Source organism: Spinacia oleracea, chromosome 4 (genome assembly GCF_020520425.1).
Source record: "Spinacia oleracea cultivar Varoflay chromosome 4, BTI_SOV_V1, whole genome shotgun sequence".
Lineage (NCBI taxonomy): Eukaryota > Viridiplantae > Streptophyta > Magnoliopsida > Caryophyllales > Amaranthaceae > Spinacia > Spinacia oleracea.
Window position 1 is genome coordinate 13,898,610 of NC_079490.1, and position 17,258 is coordinate 13,915,867.

The window sequence follows — 17,258 nt, forward strand, 5'->3', positions numbered from 1 at the left end:
CAGATGAGTCAACTACGCCCAGATTCAATTATGTACACGCTGACATGCAGTAGTCATGCACATGCATCAAGTCCAAACGTCAGCAATTCTCTACATTTGACACAGGAAGTAAGGTAGGTACTAATCCGTTCCCTGATTTGACCAACATCAAATTTCAAACACCATAAGCCACATCACAATGAATAACCCAAGAGACCAACAAGAAAAAGATTAAGAGGATGTCCTCTTTCCTATCTGTAGCCCATCCCACTTTGAACCCAATCCAAAGGAATCAGAATCAAGAATGGAGGATTTAGTCCTTAGCTCTACGCCTCTACGTACCAATATTATTACATCATTCACTCAACATAATCACATTTTATGTATCTAAAAGACCAAGGAAAGAGACAAAAGTAGCTCAGCAGGAGCACCTAAAGAAATAGTGAAATAATAACTTACCAGTGCTCGTGAAATCAAAAATGTCATGACAACGGGAAGGTCTTTGGTTCTCAATACATCTGCAGACGAATGTAATGCCAATGCAACTCCCTGTCTACCCAACCAGCCAGCATCCACATGCCCTTCCTCAAAACCAGCATCACGTATGTACATGGAAAAGAGTGTTGCAAGACATTCCTGGCAATAAAATTAAAACACATAAGAAACAGATGTTTAAACTACCCTATCAATAGTAAAGATCTAAATGTACAATTACCTGAATAGTATCAGGGTATTCATCTAAAGCAGCAGCTAGTGCTTCTGATGCAGCCAACCGGACATTATAGTTAACGTGCGAAAGTGCTTTATAAAGTCCTGAATAGTCAGTTCCGAAATCAACTCCATAGCGATCCCATAAATCTTCAGCAGCTTCAGCAACTGCCTGTGAAAGTTTACGAAAACAGCAAATGAATGTTAATGGATAAGACAGAACATAAGAAATAGTTAAACTTGCATGTTAAATTAGGAATTACGATTAAAAATACACTAAATAGCAGAGCACGAAGGCTCTATTGGCTAAGGCTTCACCTAACAATGCTAAAAGGGGTAAAGGAAGCACCCAAGACAGTAAAGGGAAGAAAGAAGGAAAATAGTATACTATTGCTACAGAAGCATTTTACAATCTGTACTTCTGTAACCAAAAAGCATTAACTTCCCATCACAACAGAAGAAACCAAGCTAATACACATCAGGTAGGGAATGTTAACCAGAGGACAAAAAGAGGAGTAGAAACATGAGCACCACCCCAACTTATATACCCTGCTCCGTTTTTTCACTAGCATAACTTTCATTTTTGGGAAATATCATATTACTTGCAACTTTACAATACTTGGTAATGTTTCAGTGACAAAATGACATCTCCTACCCCTGCATCCCTTTGCCCTCTATCTAAGGGTGAAAGTTTGGTGGAGAAAAACCGAAGTCCAAACCGAACCGCACACTTATCTCATTGCTCTCTTTCTCTCTCATCTCATTGCTCCCGTCCTTTCCCTCTCTGGCTCTCATATCTCGTTCTTTCTCTTCTCTGTTTCTCTCATATTTCTCATATTTGTTTCTCATTCATTCCCAACTCACCAAGGCAGCTCAATTATTTGTCAGTCTAAATAATCGAATCTATTTGATTTCAATTTTAGTAGGTTTACAAATTTAGTGGGTTGTATCGTTGCTTCAGGTTTGTGTTGATTGCTTAGTATAATCTGGGTTGAATGAGGAAATGTGGGTAATTGGTGTAAATGAAGAATCGATTCCCCAATTGGTGCGTTGAGATTTGATGATACGAAGTACTTTTGAAGGTGACCGAGTGTAGGTTCTTCTATTTGACAACAAGTTTCCAAAATAGGAGATTACGAGGTCGATTTTAAAGATTTGACTTATCCATTTTCATTAGTTTGTGATATTGTATTATTTTCAATTAAGAATTTAAATAAGGTTGTATAATGAGGCGTTTACTTTGATGTTATAAATTTATAATCTTATTTTTTTGATATTTGATGTTATTACGAAGCATAACTTAAAATTAAGCAACAAAAGAAATCAAACCTAATTCGGTTTCGGTTTGGATCCAAATTAGAATTTTAAATTTCGGTTTGGTTTGGATCGGATCAAACCCTATTTCGGTTTGGATACGGTTTGAAAAAATCAAAACCTGAAATATTTCGGTTCGGATTCGGTTTGGGTCATAATCCAAACCGAAAACCGAACTTTCACCCTACCCTTACCGTCCTTTTCCTATACCATCAACTCCAATAACCACAAGTCGACAAAAAATACACCAACCAGACCACAACCATAACTACCCACCCCAATTGATTTTCCCCTAGCCAAAACCACCACCGTAACAACTAGTCACATAACCTCCTCAATTAAATACCCAGGCACATCTTCCCACCCAACGTAAGCCCTGTTTGACCATCACCGTCACCATCACAAAGATAAACCACCACTCTTACCACAGTTACCAATGCTGATGTGCCGATCACAACAACACAAAGAAGAGAAAGAGAAGGAGAATCAGGAAGGAACCACCATCAATGGAATTTCTGACATCCATTTTCTCACCCTTGTTTCAAAACTTTCAATTTCTTATTTTGTCTTGAACCTTTGAGTTACTAGATTTCCATGCTAAAAAAACTGATTAAATTTGTCAATTTTAGCAAATTTTAATTTCAAAGGAAAATAAAGGAGAGAGATGAGGGAGTGGTGGATGGTCTTGCAAAGAGAGAAGGTAGGTGGCGGTGTTGGTGTTTGTATTTTGGCAAATTATAGGAGGAGTTCAAATAGGCAGTAGGTGGGTGGCTGCCTGGCTGGAAAGGAGAGACAAGGGTTTCTGAGGATATTGTTGTCATTAATATTCACCATTTCACCCTCATATTTTCCTTGGTTTGTGGTCCATAACACAGGTAAATAAAAACGGAGGAAGAAGTATGTACTAAAAAACACAGTAGAACTTCAGTAACAGAAAACAGTTAAACACATCCCAACGTTCCACAAAACAGAACTCTCTTCTCATTCCCCAAGCAATCATCTTATGGAAAGAACAGTTGACCAACAAAAGCTAAAGTAACCACTAACAGAAAATCCACAATAATTATAAGGAAATGTCAGCATTTAAAATCAGTTTCAAGTCAAACCTTCTCTGGATCATACAACGAAATCCATATACTTGTGGCAACCTCAACATTCTGAGGAAGACAACGGCTAGAGACAGCAGGAATGCATTTTACAGCATTTAAGCAGGCCATTCTTACATGAACTTCTTTGGCATATACACCATAAAGTGCCTGTTCAAAAATATATAAATATGTATTATATAAACCGAAGAAAAAATTTAAGATCACATTGAAAAGCTGCAGCACATACAGATGCAACTTCATCTGGCTTTAATCCCAAACACAACTCATTCAGAGTTGATCCAACAGCTGCCTGATGACCAGGAACAACACCAAGAACATGATAAAGCACCTATATCACAGTGATCATAGAAAAAATAAGTAGACTGCAAAACAGCTCTATCAAAGAAGCAAAGTGAAGGCACATGAATTGCAATATAAAGTTGTCACCACGTAACTGATAACATTCTCAGCCTGGGAAGAGGCAATATAGGATCGGTATGCAGATACAGGACCCGAAGCACCTCATCATGAACAACAGTTTTCTTTGGTGACAAAAGAATCCACTCCATAATCTGCAAACAAAATTTGACAGTTTAGTTAAGGGCCAAAATGGTAGAACCTTGTCATAGTATCATTGAAATATTCAGAACTTACCGGGAAGACAAATAGAAAGGTGTCCACTGGAAGAGGTCCATATTTACATGAAAATGTTAATCCATTCACTACTCTACTAAAAAGACCGAGAGACGGCCTTTCCTTCGAGTCCTCCCCGTCAACTGTTGAAATTAGGTCCAATACAATGTGGCTTTCCTCTACCTCAATTAGTCTTAAAGCAGTAGCAATGTCAAGGGCCCAATTTTTGAGTGGAGGAGCAATACATTGAGAAAGCTTCACCAAGGTTTCATAAGCAACATCCCCCACTATTGGTGATCGAATAAGCGGATTGACAAACTTTACCTGAATTAGAAGAACATTGTATAAGCATCAAAACGAAACTATGGCTGAGGTTGACGAAGAATGTAAGAAAGCATGACGATAAAAGTTTAATGGAGAATCTTGTATCTTAATTATCTCTGCCATTGTTTACTGTGGTTCTTCCGAAAAGAATACTATCCTAGCTGATTTTTCATAAACATTAAGGACTATTGGGACAATTAGTAATGGGGACAGCTCTTCTTCTATATTGTTCCCCCTGTTTCTATTAATAGGCAACATACATCTCTTTTCCTATCAAAATAATAACTAAGAATTAAAAGATGAGTAGGATTCGATTAAAAATAATGACACTTGACAACTTTCTCTGTCCCATAATGAACCAGGACAAAGGATGCTCGTGACACGACACATAACTTTTTCTCCCACCTTATGCACCACATAATTTCCATCAAAGCATTGCACCATAGCAAATTACTCCCCTTTTCCTTACCAAATCCCCCACACAAAGAATATACAGCGAATCCAGAACATTTTATGGGACACCCAAGGTTTAACGCTCCTCATCTAGAGCAAACAACCTCCTTTACAGGTAAGTTATCACCTCACATTGAAGAAAAACATGAGAACGAGAATCTTTATAAACTTGGGAAAGCATACATATATAAGGAGAAATAACCAAACCCGGCCTTTGCTTTTGAAGAATAGCATTAGTATTTATCCTCATTAACACCAACATCCACACAAAATCCCTCACCTTAAGAGGAACCATCGCTTTCCAAATCACGTCAAGTAATAAAGAAATTATTTACAAGAGAAAGACCCCAAAGAATCCCCATGCCTCACCCAAGAATCCTAAACTACAACCAACAGAAATCCAAAACCTCCACTAGGGAATAAAGCTCCTCAGGCTCCCTTGGCATAGTAAGGAAAAATAATGATTCGCATTAAAAAGAAAGAAGGCAACACATTGGGATAAGCCTAAATTGAAAAGAAGACTTTAATCGGAAGGAAAGCTTAGTAGCCTAACCAATCGTCCAAAACAAAATTGATATACTCCCCCTATTTTTCTTATGAACCCATTTTCAAAAAAAAGGGTATTTTTTCTACCCACTTCTACTTTCTATTTTTGACAAATAAATTTTACCATTCCCCAAAACAATTACACATTCCCATCATCTCTCTCCAACTTTACCCACCTTTTTTACACCCACACATTATTACCCATAATTCACCTGCCTCTCTCTTACTTTTTCCACTTTTTTCTTACACCCACGTCCCACGCACCTCTCCTAGAAACAAGAGCATTAGTTGGGTACATATAAATAAAATAAAAAAGGCGGAGGGAGTATGTATATGCTCCATGTCAACATTATAACTTAATGACTTTCGACCAGAATCAGTCCACAAAATTTTTGAAGTTATGTACTAAGCAGAACTAAATACCAGATTTTTCATCAAAGCAAATGGTTTCAGCAAAAGAAACCAAAGTGGCTGTTAGAAAAAGGCCAGTCTTATATCCTGTAAACCAGTCACCTGCGACAACAATACATAACCAGAATAGCAAAACAACAGAACTCAATTGAGATCTGCATTGTTTCATACTACAAAAGAACTCTGAAAATCAAAAAAAATTCTCTCAAAACCAAGTTAAGTTTTGTGTTAGAGGTTTACACATAGTAAAGAGACCGAGTTTAATGCTCAATAAGGAACACTTTTTTCATAGCAAACAAAGGGTATAATAAAAAAGATTTATAAGTTGTCAAAGAGTTACTTTGATGCAAAAAACAATGGCACTAATGTTAAACTGGAGGCAACAAAAGGGTAAAATAATCAAATGTCTAAGCTTATGAAATTAATAATAACAATAAAAATAATAATAACAAGAATAATATTAATAAAGCAGCAAGATAGCAACCATTGAGACAAGTTGACTGTGCGCGAATATAGGATTGGCGTTGGCCATTGCTCCAAGAGCCCTTAAAGCCAAAGAAAGGTTCCTCTGTATGGCTTTGACCATCTTTCTTGTAGCAGCCTCCTCCTTTAGGATAAGTTCACGAGCCTCTTCTTTACCAGTCTTTCCTTTGTCTACATATTTCAATATGTAAGCATTAAATGTCTGGACACAAGCTGAAAAGCCATCATTGCGACAATACAGAAGAAAAGATAAGAATAGTCATACCACTTTTTTTTGCTATTTTTCCAGTGTCTCTCTTGCCTGACCCAGCAGCTTCTCTTCGGGACAAGTCTCTTCGTGCAGAGTGGTTGGAGTTCACGTGTTCCTGGTAAAGAATACCAGATAAGAAAAAGAAAAAAAAAATAGAGCAAATTCGCTTTTCAAAAGGGAAGGAAGAGAGAATAACCACCTTGGTTCCGTGCTCTTCAGAGTCCCTAGAAGCAACATATACACCAACCTCACTTGAGAGAGTACCCTCTGGGGTGTTGAAAATCTGAAATCAGAAACTTATATGAAAAAATATTCCAAAAATAATGAGTTTAACCGAAGGCTACAAAAAAGCTTCAAATACAAGTCATCGAAACAGCACCATATAAAAGTCATCCAAAGACTTTTCGAAAATAATGTATGCTGCACAACGCCATCAAAAAACCATATAAACTTACAGCTTGGTAGAAAAATCAACACCCCAGCTGTTAAAAGACATACACAGACCAAGAAGAAAGTTTGGTAAAACCGTAAAAGCAAAAGGGTTAATTCCAGAAAATCCTGAGAGAATATCTACAAAAGCCATAGAAGTGATAGAACTACTCAACTTTACACCAAACACAATAAGGAACAGTTCCCAGAGAGAATACGCCAAGAAGTTGTGTCCATTGTGAGCCGTAGCCAGACCCTATATTATATAACAAGGATCTTGCTAGCAATATAGTGCTAAGATTGCATGCCTTCACTGATAATTTCCATGAAGGATTCACAAGGCAAAGCCTATGCCACATCAAGCTAATTTAGCATCCAGTTTCACCTCTGGTAGACAGGCACCCATCATCCAACCCAACAGCCACTTGATATAAAAGCCCAAGGAAGAAAACAACAGTTCTCCCAACAAAAACAAAGTCTCATGGTCATTTCTAATTTGGAAATTTCAATTGATAAGGATAAGTCACCCAATGTATGAGCATTTTTTGAACTATAGTCCATAGCAGGTTGCATTTATCAAACCACCAAAATTCAGAGTCAAACTCACAGCAAGTATGACAAGGTATTAATAAAAAACAGCGTGATACTTATAAGGAACACTGAACGTAAATCAAGGAAATGTTTTCTGACGCGCTTCATATGTCACCTTTCCTTGTGAAAAGATCAAAAACAAAATGAAGACGAACAATCAACTACACCCAAAAATTACATCAAAATTCTAAATAGACAAACCAAAAGCAACTGAAAATGACTGAAATAGCAGTAATAGCGCATAAATGAAATACAGTAAGACGTGAGTGGAATCAGATTTTACCTTAATGTCATTTGGAGAAAGAGAATTGTGTGTGTAGCGACCAGGCAGATTGTGAAAATACTGTAAAATGATAGAGTACACACACACGATCAGCACTGAGATACAAAAAATAGGTCTTAAACCTTATTAACAGTTACACTTAATATTTTGTGCTTCACCTTTTCAAACTCCAAATATGTGTCACTTGGAGCTAAGGTCATTAGTGTACATAAGGCATGAACAGCTCCCAGTTGTTCAAGAGGATTTCCACTCATCAATCCTGTTGTTCCTACAAGGTCCTGTAAATAACGAAGATATCAAAAGATTTGATAAAACGAACCCATAAAAATCCACATCTATAAAAAGTTGTAGGGGTCCTGAGGGAAGCAAGCCAAGCAGTCTCTCCGAATGCTCAGAAGTTAAGCTTGAGAGCCTAAATATACATAGCACAAATAGCGCAAAAGATGATGGGATTTTACCCAAAGCCAGCCCATTCAGCAGTTTGGGAACATTTTGTTTAGGAGAAAGGAACAAAACTAACGAGAATCAAATTGTTTCACAGGCCAAGGTAGAAAGATAGGAACCCTCAAAAAAAAAGGTGGAAAGATAGGAATAGAATCAGAGACTAGTAAACACTGTGATCAATGAGCTAACTTAATGGGAGCTGAAATGATACTTGGTGCATTCCCCGCCTCTTCACATTTCAAGAAAAGCTTTGTTTGGTTGTATATTTTCCTTTCTTCTATTTCAAAAAAGAAAATCTTTAAAAAATAAATTAATACACAAATTTCAGACTAACAGATTTCAGAATAAATGTTGGTCAATAGTCATACAGTTATGTCCAAAAGGACACTCTGGTAAACTGTAATGATTCACGACACCAATTATCTCGTTGACAAAACAATGTGCATTAAATGAAAACTTCCCTTAGTATATAGAGGCTTCTTATCCCTTGATATGTTAATGTATGTTCAGCCTAAGAGAACCAGCAGATTCTAACAAATATCAAGAGCTTACAAAAATATTTTATAGGCTCCGTAGTTTAGAAGAAACTGTGGGATGGGCCTTATCACTGTCTACACATGATGCGCACTAAAAATAGAAAGGACAGCTTTCACTTTACCTCTCGCAGTGCTTCCAAGGAGTAACGTGTACTAATTGAACTATTGCGGCTTGTTGAAATAAAACAGCTATTTTAATTCAATCGTCGAGATTAATTCAATAAAGTATTTTCTTTTTGAGAGGGGTTACATGTCTGTAGATAAATAGGGTACAACGTCATGGAGTACGATAAGCCAATAAGGCCATGTTCAATTCACCTGATTTTTATTGAACTGAACTTTTTTTCGCTGATTGGAACTGATTTTTACAAACTAAAATTTATTTTTACAGATAGAAGCTGAATTTTACTAATTAAAACCGAATCTTAGTATCTTACTGATCGCTAATGTTGTTTATGAAATGATGTTATTGATTTTTCACCAATCAAACTGATTGTCTGAACAAATTTGATTTTTATTGATTACAACTGATTTTAGTTTTAGAACTTATTTTTTCTAAATAATATCTAATAAAGAGGAAATCAGCACGGCCTAGTTTTTTAAATCAGTATTTAGACTGAATTGGGAAAGACATAGTTATCTAATCCATGTTTAGCATTTAATGACATACTGGCAATAGCGGAACTATTTAAGAGAATTGTGGGGTCAATTGACCCCACTTGAATTTGTAAATTTAGGAAAATTTTTGTTACAGTTTTAGATTTTGGGAGTTCTTCTCATAAAATTTAAGATTTGACCCCACTACAAATTTATCAAAATTATTTTGACCCAACTATATACTATTTCTAAATCTGCCACTGGTACTGGCAATGAGCAAACAATAGCAGAAAATGGTACAATTGATATCATGATGAAGTACAAAGAAGTCCATCAATAAATTGACAGTGAATTCTTATTGAAAAACCTCTAGCCCATATATATTTATGAAGTCAAGAAACGTCGGAAAATAGATGTTAAAAGAATCCTTGAGTGTTAAACAGTGAACCATTAAGGTTTCGAACGGAAACAGTTCTTACAGAGATAGAATTGAAGAGCATGTCTCCTATCTAGGGTGGCGACTGGCGAGCATTGGAAATTTTGTGTACCATTAGAGCTGGCAGATGAATTGTTTCATAGTTGATAAATGTATATTAAAGGGGGGCGCTAGGGGTGTCAACACTAAATCCCTTGAAAAAAAGAGGGTGAGGGCAAGGGCAAGGGCAAGGGTAAACTGTATATCATGCTTCCCAAATAATAAAAAAATCCCAGACTCATAAAGTCATAAACCCTTTGGATTTTGGACAAAAACTCAATCCCTCAATATATAGAGTAGAATAAGACATGCACGGTCCTGTGTGCAGAGTCACGGAAAGGAAACTCATACTCATGCAGAAGTGATCAACTCCATCCCTACAAGGTCCTTAAAAGGACTAGAAAAAGCGTTTTGAGTGAACAACGCTTTTCCTCAAAACCCCCCAATTCTTCACCTTGCATGTACACCAAAAAGCCCAAGGAACTAGCTTCTATTTTTTCTACATTGGAAATATAAGAGCTACCAAAATGTTACCAACCCACTTGTCGTCCAGCCTCTTTTTCAAACAACTAAAGACATCATACTCCCTCCATTTTCTTTTAATCTACATGCTTACCTTCCACAAAACCCAAGGTACGCATACAATTTTAGGAGAGAGAAAAGAAAAGTTGTGATAGTGACATGCACACAATCGTTTATGTGAGAGTAAAGTAGTGGACCATTGTCTAAGAAGGGTGAGTTAAAATATTGTAGATTAATAAAAATCTTCCGGAAAAAGAAAGTGTGTAGATTAAAAGAAAACGGAAGGAGTATTAGCACGTTAAACACAACTATCTGCCTAATTTCTCCCATAGAAAAATTCAAACGCAGTAAAGAAAGCACCCTAGGACAGAAAAGGAGATGGTTATCGACTTGCTACTGAGGATAAAAAAGTATACTATGGTGAACCAAACGCAAGTTAAAAACTAAGAAATCATGAACCAAATAGCAAGTATTGTGAATTGAACTATATAGCAACTAAAGCACAACCCAAAAGATTTCCAGCTCCTCAATACATCATGTAGATAAGAAAATATCAGAGATGAACTGCCACTATTAATTTCTCTTTAAAAAAAAACACTAGCTGGGACTAGTTTTCGTGTTCTCGTTAATTACAACTAGCAGTATAAACTAGAAGCTAGAAACCACAAGTACATATAATTCAAGAACACCAATACAGTATACACCACAAACTCAGTAATAATGGAAGGTATGGAAGATCATAATCATCTATTATTTTCAGCTTTGCACAACTCACCTCTTCAAAGTGTAACCACTGGCGGAGACAGGGGGATGGTAGGGGCAGCAGCCCCCCAATGATTTTGAACATGTATTTATTTTGTGCAGTTAAATAGCAGTAAATACTCCTGCTCTAGTGGTTGCAGTCTTATAGTTAAAGTCTGTAGGGGTGGGTGGGTGCAGGGTTCAACTCTTAACAACACTACTTTTGTCCTGTTTTTTTTTTTTCAACTCCTGCACCATTCGACTACTTCTCATTGTGTGGGTAATTTTACTTTCCATTTTTTTCTTTTATACGAATTGAGCATAATTTGTGTTAAAAAGCTTCAAATTTAAGTGCTTAGCTAATTAGATGGAAAACATGTTCTGTATTTTTCAGATCTTGTAAAAACTAAACTTAACATATTTAAAAACCTATTTTTCCTTCATTAAAAAAGTACCTTTTAAAATTAATCACTTTGACTTCACCTCCCTACAACATAAAATTCCTGGATCCGCCATTGAGTGTAACACACTAAAATACGGAGGGGGTATAAGTACAACTCTGCTGTCAGCATAGATTTATAAATAAAAAATCACCTCACAAATGCTTGTGATTCCCTCAGCAATAATGCTCAGAACATCAAAACCCTGTGTCCGCAAGCATGTGGATGTTCTCTGAAAACAAGGAAAACAAGAAAAATCGAATATGATGGGCATGATAAAGAAAATAATGCAGACAGGTTTTATATAGCCTTTCTAAAACAGAGCAGTTACCACAATACAAACTGAGAAGCAAACATACGCCAATAAGCATTAAACATAGAGGTCAAAGTTACACTGTATTCAACTTTATCTAGAGATAACAAGGAAGTCTGCTTTACAATTGGAAAACATTTTTCGCGACAACTTGCCAAATAAGTGAAAAAACAAAGGGACCACTAATCTTCACCTTGAAAAAAAATCAGTTACAATCAGCTTACGGTAATCAATCAGTAAAAATAAGTTTTAATCGATAAAAAAGGTGAAAAGAGCAGGGCCAAAGAGTAACTATTTACCATGCAATCATCAGGTGCTTAACAAGCGAAAGTGCTATTAATATTTAAGAGAAAGATAGAGAAAACATAGAAGTAAAATGGCACAAACAACAAAAGAATAAGTAGCTAATGGGTATAAAACATTCCAACTTACACCACTTTTCCACACCGAAAAGGTATGTGTAAGAGAGATAAATTACTCAAATCTCAAGATATGCTGAACAATATGGAAAAGCTAATAACAGTGACACCAATCAGGGTGCAATTATTAATCTGAAAAGAGTTCAATCACATAGTGCAAAACACAGATCAGATAACAATTTGTACGTCTTATACGGAAGAGAACTACACTAAATTGGCAGGGGTACACATCTTAGCAGAAACTTAGAAAAAATATTAGACCTTATTAATTTTGAGATAGATAGCCAGCGGCCCAGTAGAGCTAATAAAGTTACCTGCCATATTCCATCTCTCTTTCCAGTGCCAAGTAAGGCCGGATGATGTGAACAGAATATAATGCGACCGCATGTCTCCGGCGAAGCAGCAACAGCTGCAGAAGATATAATTACCAAGGCCTTCACCATTACCTCAACAGATGGAAGAGAAGAAAGAGACGCTTCCACTGCATTTTCTGTATCGCTACAAAACAACAAATTAATTACCCTACTTACCACATGAACTCACTGATAGCCAATTCCAATAAAAGAAACAGCAGGTGGTGCAGGTAAATTATACTTCCTCCATTTTTTAATAATTTCACCATCTTGGTTTTAGCACTATTCACATATTCTTATATAGTTATTTTTTGTGATTTATATGTAAGGAAAAATATATTCATGTGGGATCTTGTTAGATTCGTCACAAAATATACTTTCAAATTATCAAATTTTTATAATTTTCTAAAATGTACAATGAAAAATATTAGTGGTTAAAATAGTGCATTGGCAAGCGTGAAATCCCAGATGGTGCAATTAAAAAAAATGGAGGAAGTATCTAATTCCCCAAAATCTCCTGGAGGCTCTGAAGTTACAAAAGAAATTTTTAGAGAACTATGAAGCAGATCCATGTCACCCATCACACTCAATATCAGTCTAACCTGAGCCAAAAATGAACCTCAGGATGAAATTTACCCAAAGCCACAAAATAACACTATGAAGAAGCAAGAAAAGTAAGTTCCACTAAAATTTCCACCTAGAATATTAAGCACTAAAAATCCTTTCTTTCATTGACAACTAAAGCATATAACCAATGTTACTTCGAAAAGTAGTAGTGTATAGGCAAGTGATCCCAAAAACAAAAACCCATTCCGTGACCCTTTTAACTGCAACTAATCTGTTCACGCACATAAACCTAAAACCAATAAACTAAGATGCAAGAACATATGACTTGCACTCTCCTCGCAAGAGATAATTTTCTATAGATCTGAACAAAGGGTGAGAGTACCTAAAAAGGCACCCCCAGCCTTTCTTTCGTAGACCTGTTTCTAACAAATAGGCGCCGAAAGGAATCAGGTTCACGTGGGAACAACGTAGGAAATAGGTATGACGCAGCAAAGAATGTTTCTTAGACACCACATGCTCCATTTTTCATGTTATACCAATTTTCCATTTAGGGGTGTTTTTTCCTACCAACTTCTACTTTATTCTATTTTCGCCAAACACATTTTACAATCTTACCCATTTTCCCCGCAATATTTACACCTTTCAACTCACTCTCTTTATCCACCTTTTTCTTACACCGACCACCTTCTTACCACCTCTCTGACTCTCTCATATGTTACGCATTTTTCCCACAGTATTTACACCTTTCAACTCACTCTCTGTTACTCTATCCACCTTCTTACACCCGCCACCTTTTTACTACTTCTCTGAATCTCACATATGTTATCCACCTTTTTCTTACACTCACCCACTTCTCCTAGAAACAAGAGTCTACAACAAGTACGCACAACAACAACTAAAATGGAGGGAGTACTAACAAAAAGTACCCTCTTCATCAGACCAAGAAAGCTAATATCCCCCCCCACAAGATGATCTCTCTACCCCACCTAAGCCAAACCCCCTACCCAAAGTCTCTACCCCTCTCAAATATTCTGGCCACAAAAAGAAGACCAGGAATTCCAGAAATTTAAGAGAAAAGCAAAAACTAGAAAGGCAACCATTTTTTATTTTTTTCTGATCTATAAACTATATTCTCTTATTATATTAAGCGGTTACTTGATGCCAAGGACCCTCTATCTCCTCAAGCTATCTTTTTGTCATGGTTATCAAAGGGAGGAATTTAGTACACTTAAATTAAAGGTCTGTTTAGAAAAAACCTCGGAAAATTTACTTATACCCTTATTGTTCCTTCTACAATCACAAGAAAAGAGGCCTACACCCTATCTTTGTGTTGCCAGATTCATACGGAAGTGAAAAATCTCATATATAGCTAAAGATTTCGTCTAATAACCGCTTTGCACATAATAGTATTTTGATATGACCTCGATGTGGTATAAGTTGTTTACGGAACAAGAAAAGCAACAGATTTTCCAAAATGTGGTTTAAGTAGCTGAGTAGATAGCGCTGTTTAAGAAGCAGAACCTTACATTAAAAATTCAATTACGGTATAATTCTTTGCCATTCTAAATTCTACAGAAAAACAACAACTGCGAAATTAAAAATATACCATACTTCATAGCATGTAAGTGGTAAAAGAAACAACAGCATAATTATATTATAAAACAGGCCCAGGGTAAAACAGTATACCTTGTCTGTAAAAGACGAGCTTCTGCTACAGCCGAAAGGAAAACTGCAAATTCTTTCAAAAGTGCATCTGCTATCTGGGGAACTAGTTCAACAAGTTTTTTGGTACTTCCATAAGCAGCTTTGCGAATATGCAATGACGGATGGCACAATAGATGAAACAATAACTGCAGAAGACTTGCATCAATTACCACCATTTTTTTAACAATGACACACAAACAGCAACATTACTAGCTTACCTGAAACAATGTCTGGATAGAGAAAGACTCCAACATCCTGCACAACAATAAAGGAATTATTTATCATTGCTATGGTAAATATTTATGGCCATTATGCACAATTAAAGCCTATAGGAACGGTTTCGAGAGTATTCATAAATTAAGACAACTGGCACCACAGAGGTTAGACCAGAATTAACCTTTTTGTATGGTCCATGATCAACACATGAAAGAGTTCAACACAAGCCAGACAATCTTCGCCTGATAGTTTCGGGACCTAAACACATAACAAATGAAAAGGGAATTATGATTGACAGAAATATTATATTGAATCATGATGCAGAAAGATAAAAGCCGTAAACTAACATAGCTACACATACTCCGATAATAATAACAATAATAATAATAATAACAATAATAATAATAATAATAACAATAATAATAATAATAATAACAATAATAATAATATCAATAAAAATAGCCTCCCAGTCCATTGTCCAGAAATCATGCAAAACTCAGGAAAATTGCATGCAATACTGTGGCAGTAACTGTGAGACACCAAAAGATTCTTTGTCACTCTCCATCTCTCTCTGTGGCAAAAGGCAGGATCCGGTGAGTCAAATCAAAACTTAAGTAGAATTTTAGGAATTAATGGGACAGGGAGTAGATGAGAAAGAGCATCTTGTACTTTCCAGAAAAGACAGTAACTCTCTATGTTAGCAACATAGCACCTCCAAAAGGTATAGCGATCGTCCATGATTTACTCAAAATTAAAAAAAAGGCTCCAGCACACAGCGGTGACTGTATGAACAAATTGTTTGTAAAATAATACAGCACTCCATACATATGGTGACACATGAAGCCAAAAGGTATCCCCAATTTATTGTCACATGCGGGTTTCTCACAGAGGTTAATATTAATAAAAGAAATATAAACACTTTAGAAGAACACAGAGAAACAAAAAGTAAGGGGAGAAAGTTCACATAGTCACCGAGGGAGAGTGTCCAAACAGTCGCAGAAATTTGACAACAAACTAACATCAATACCACATGAAAGCCATACAAATGAACAATACCATGGAAAGAGGAACCAATGATGGCTCGTTTTGAGCAACTAAAGACCAGATCTTTTCCTTTGCAACAGCCTCCTCTGGAATATAGATTCAAACAAAGATTTTAGGAAGAAATCATATTGTAGAAAAGTTTACTAGCAGATGATGCAGAGTTCATCAACATACATTATTAACAACAATTTAAGCGTTACCTGCTTTCATATCAACAGCTGCAATCTTTGCAACCAACAGTAACGCGTAGATGCTATCCAGACGTTGAACCGATTTGGTATAACCTGTTTTCACTATCTGGATAAGAGGTCCCAGCAAAGATGATACCTGTACAGTAGTGTACGCAACAAATATAACACTCAAAAAAGAGTTGTGGCCAATAACAACAAAAGGAGAATGCAATAAGCCAATAATATACCTGTATAGTGACATCAGCATTATTGCAAATAACCCTTAGGCATCTGAGATGACCTCTTCTTAGACCTTCCTTCTCTTTCAATCCTGAACTGAAAAAAGAAATTATGGCTGGTTGACTACAATCTGCACCTCGCGCTAACCAAGAAGCTAATGCTGACAAGATAGCAAGCTTTGCTTCTTCATTTCCTGCATATTTTAGAAAAAAAATTGAGCCACATGAAGCTACTAAAGAAAAGCAGATATCATGCATGTATATAGGTATATTACAGTGAAATACTTTGTACAGATATCCATTACCATCATCCTTGTAACAAGACAAAAGAAAGCCGCATAATGAAGATGACAGGTTGTTCAACAATTTTCCTCCAGGAGCATTGGACAATTCCTGTAGTGCATTGAACATCCCAACCCTTTGGTAAGGAAATTGGAGTCTCCCCTCTGAGCCTGTTGTTAAAAGAATTACAAATTAAAGTTAAATACCCTCTGCTTCTAAACACCAAAAGGTACAGGAAAATGAACATGCACACTTCAATACTCAACCAGTAACAACAATCCATCATTATAGAACTTCATAAACGTTTCACGTCATACCTCCAATCACAGATTTGACAGCTTTGAACATCATATCAATAACATCTGGATTACTGGATTTCTGACTCAAATATTGTATGATTACCAAAGCACCACGCCTCCTCCCATCATCGGCATGACGAGCTTGTGTTAACACCACTGAGAGGAATTCCATCGAATATTTACTCAAATCAAGGGTCACTGTTTTCAAAAGAACCTCGACTGCTTCCATAGCAATCTCAGGATTGCGTTTCAACATTTTGACAGATGAAGGAACAACAACATTTTCGAATTCTTCATGTGTTAGAGACCAAAAAAGCGGACAAAAAGCTTCACTAAGTCCCTTTGCTGGTTTCTCTCTTGCACTTAGAACAGCTTTCACATACAGGTCAAGGAACATTGGCTGCA

General features: G+C 36.5%; 1 protein-coding gene across 1 annotated transcript in view; it reads right to left on the minus strand.

Moving 5' to 3' along the window:
* Window positions 1–17,258, minus strand: part of LOC110792507 (protein ILITYHIA) — a 37,500-nt gene that overhangs the window by 17,006 nt on the left and 3,236 nt on the right. The window contains exons 4-24 of the mRNA XM_021997329.2: window positions 16,872–17,253; window positions 16,578–16,724; window positions 16,282–16,466; window positions 16,064–16,190; window positions 15,876–15,949; window positions 15,001–15,077; window positions 14,822–14,858; window positions 14,586–14,749; window positions 12,294–12,477; window positions 11,402–11,479; window positions 7,651–7,770; window positions 7,493–7,552; window positions 6,389–6,472; window positions 6,205–6,304; window positions 5,941–6,110; window positions 3,744–4,046; window positions 3,545–3,661; window positions 3,337–3,438; window positions 3,108–3,257; window positions 695–859; window positions 439–615 (exon numbers count right to left, since the gene is read on the minus strand). Of these exons, the coding sequence (XP_021853021.2) occupies window positions 439–615; window positions 695–859; window positions 3,108–3,257; window positions 3,337–3,438; window positions 3,545–3,661; window positions 3,744–4,046; window positions 5,941–6,110; window positions 6,205–6,304; window positions 6,389–6,472; window positions 7,493–7,552; window positions 7,651–7,770; window positions 11,402–11,479; window positions 12,294–12,477; window positions 14,586–14,749; window positions 14,822–14,858; window positions 15,001–15,077; window positions 15,876–15,949; window positions 16,064–16,190; window positions 16,282–16,466; window positions 16,578–16,724; window positions 16,872–17,253 (3,003 nt within the window). The remainder of the gene's footprint in view (window positions 1–438; window positions 616–694; window positions 860–3,107; window positions 3,258–3,336; window positions 3,439–3,544; window positions 3,662–3,743; window positions 4,047–5,940; window positions 6,111–6,204; window positions 6,305–6,388; window positions 6,473–7,492; window positions 7,553–7,650; window positions 7,771–11,401; window positions 11,480–12,293; window positions 12,478–14,585; window positions 14,750–14,821; window positions 14,859–15,000; window positions 15,078–15,875; window positions 15,950–16,063; window positions 16,191–16,281; window positions 16,467–16,577; window positions 16,725–16,871; window positions 17,254–17,258) is intronic.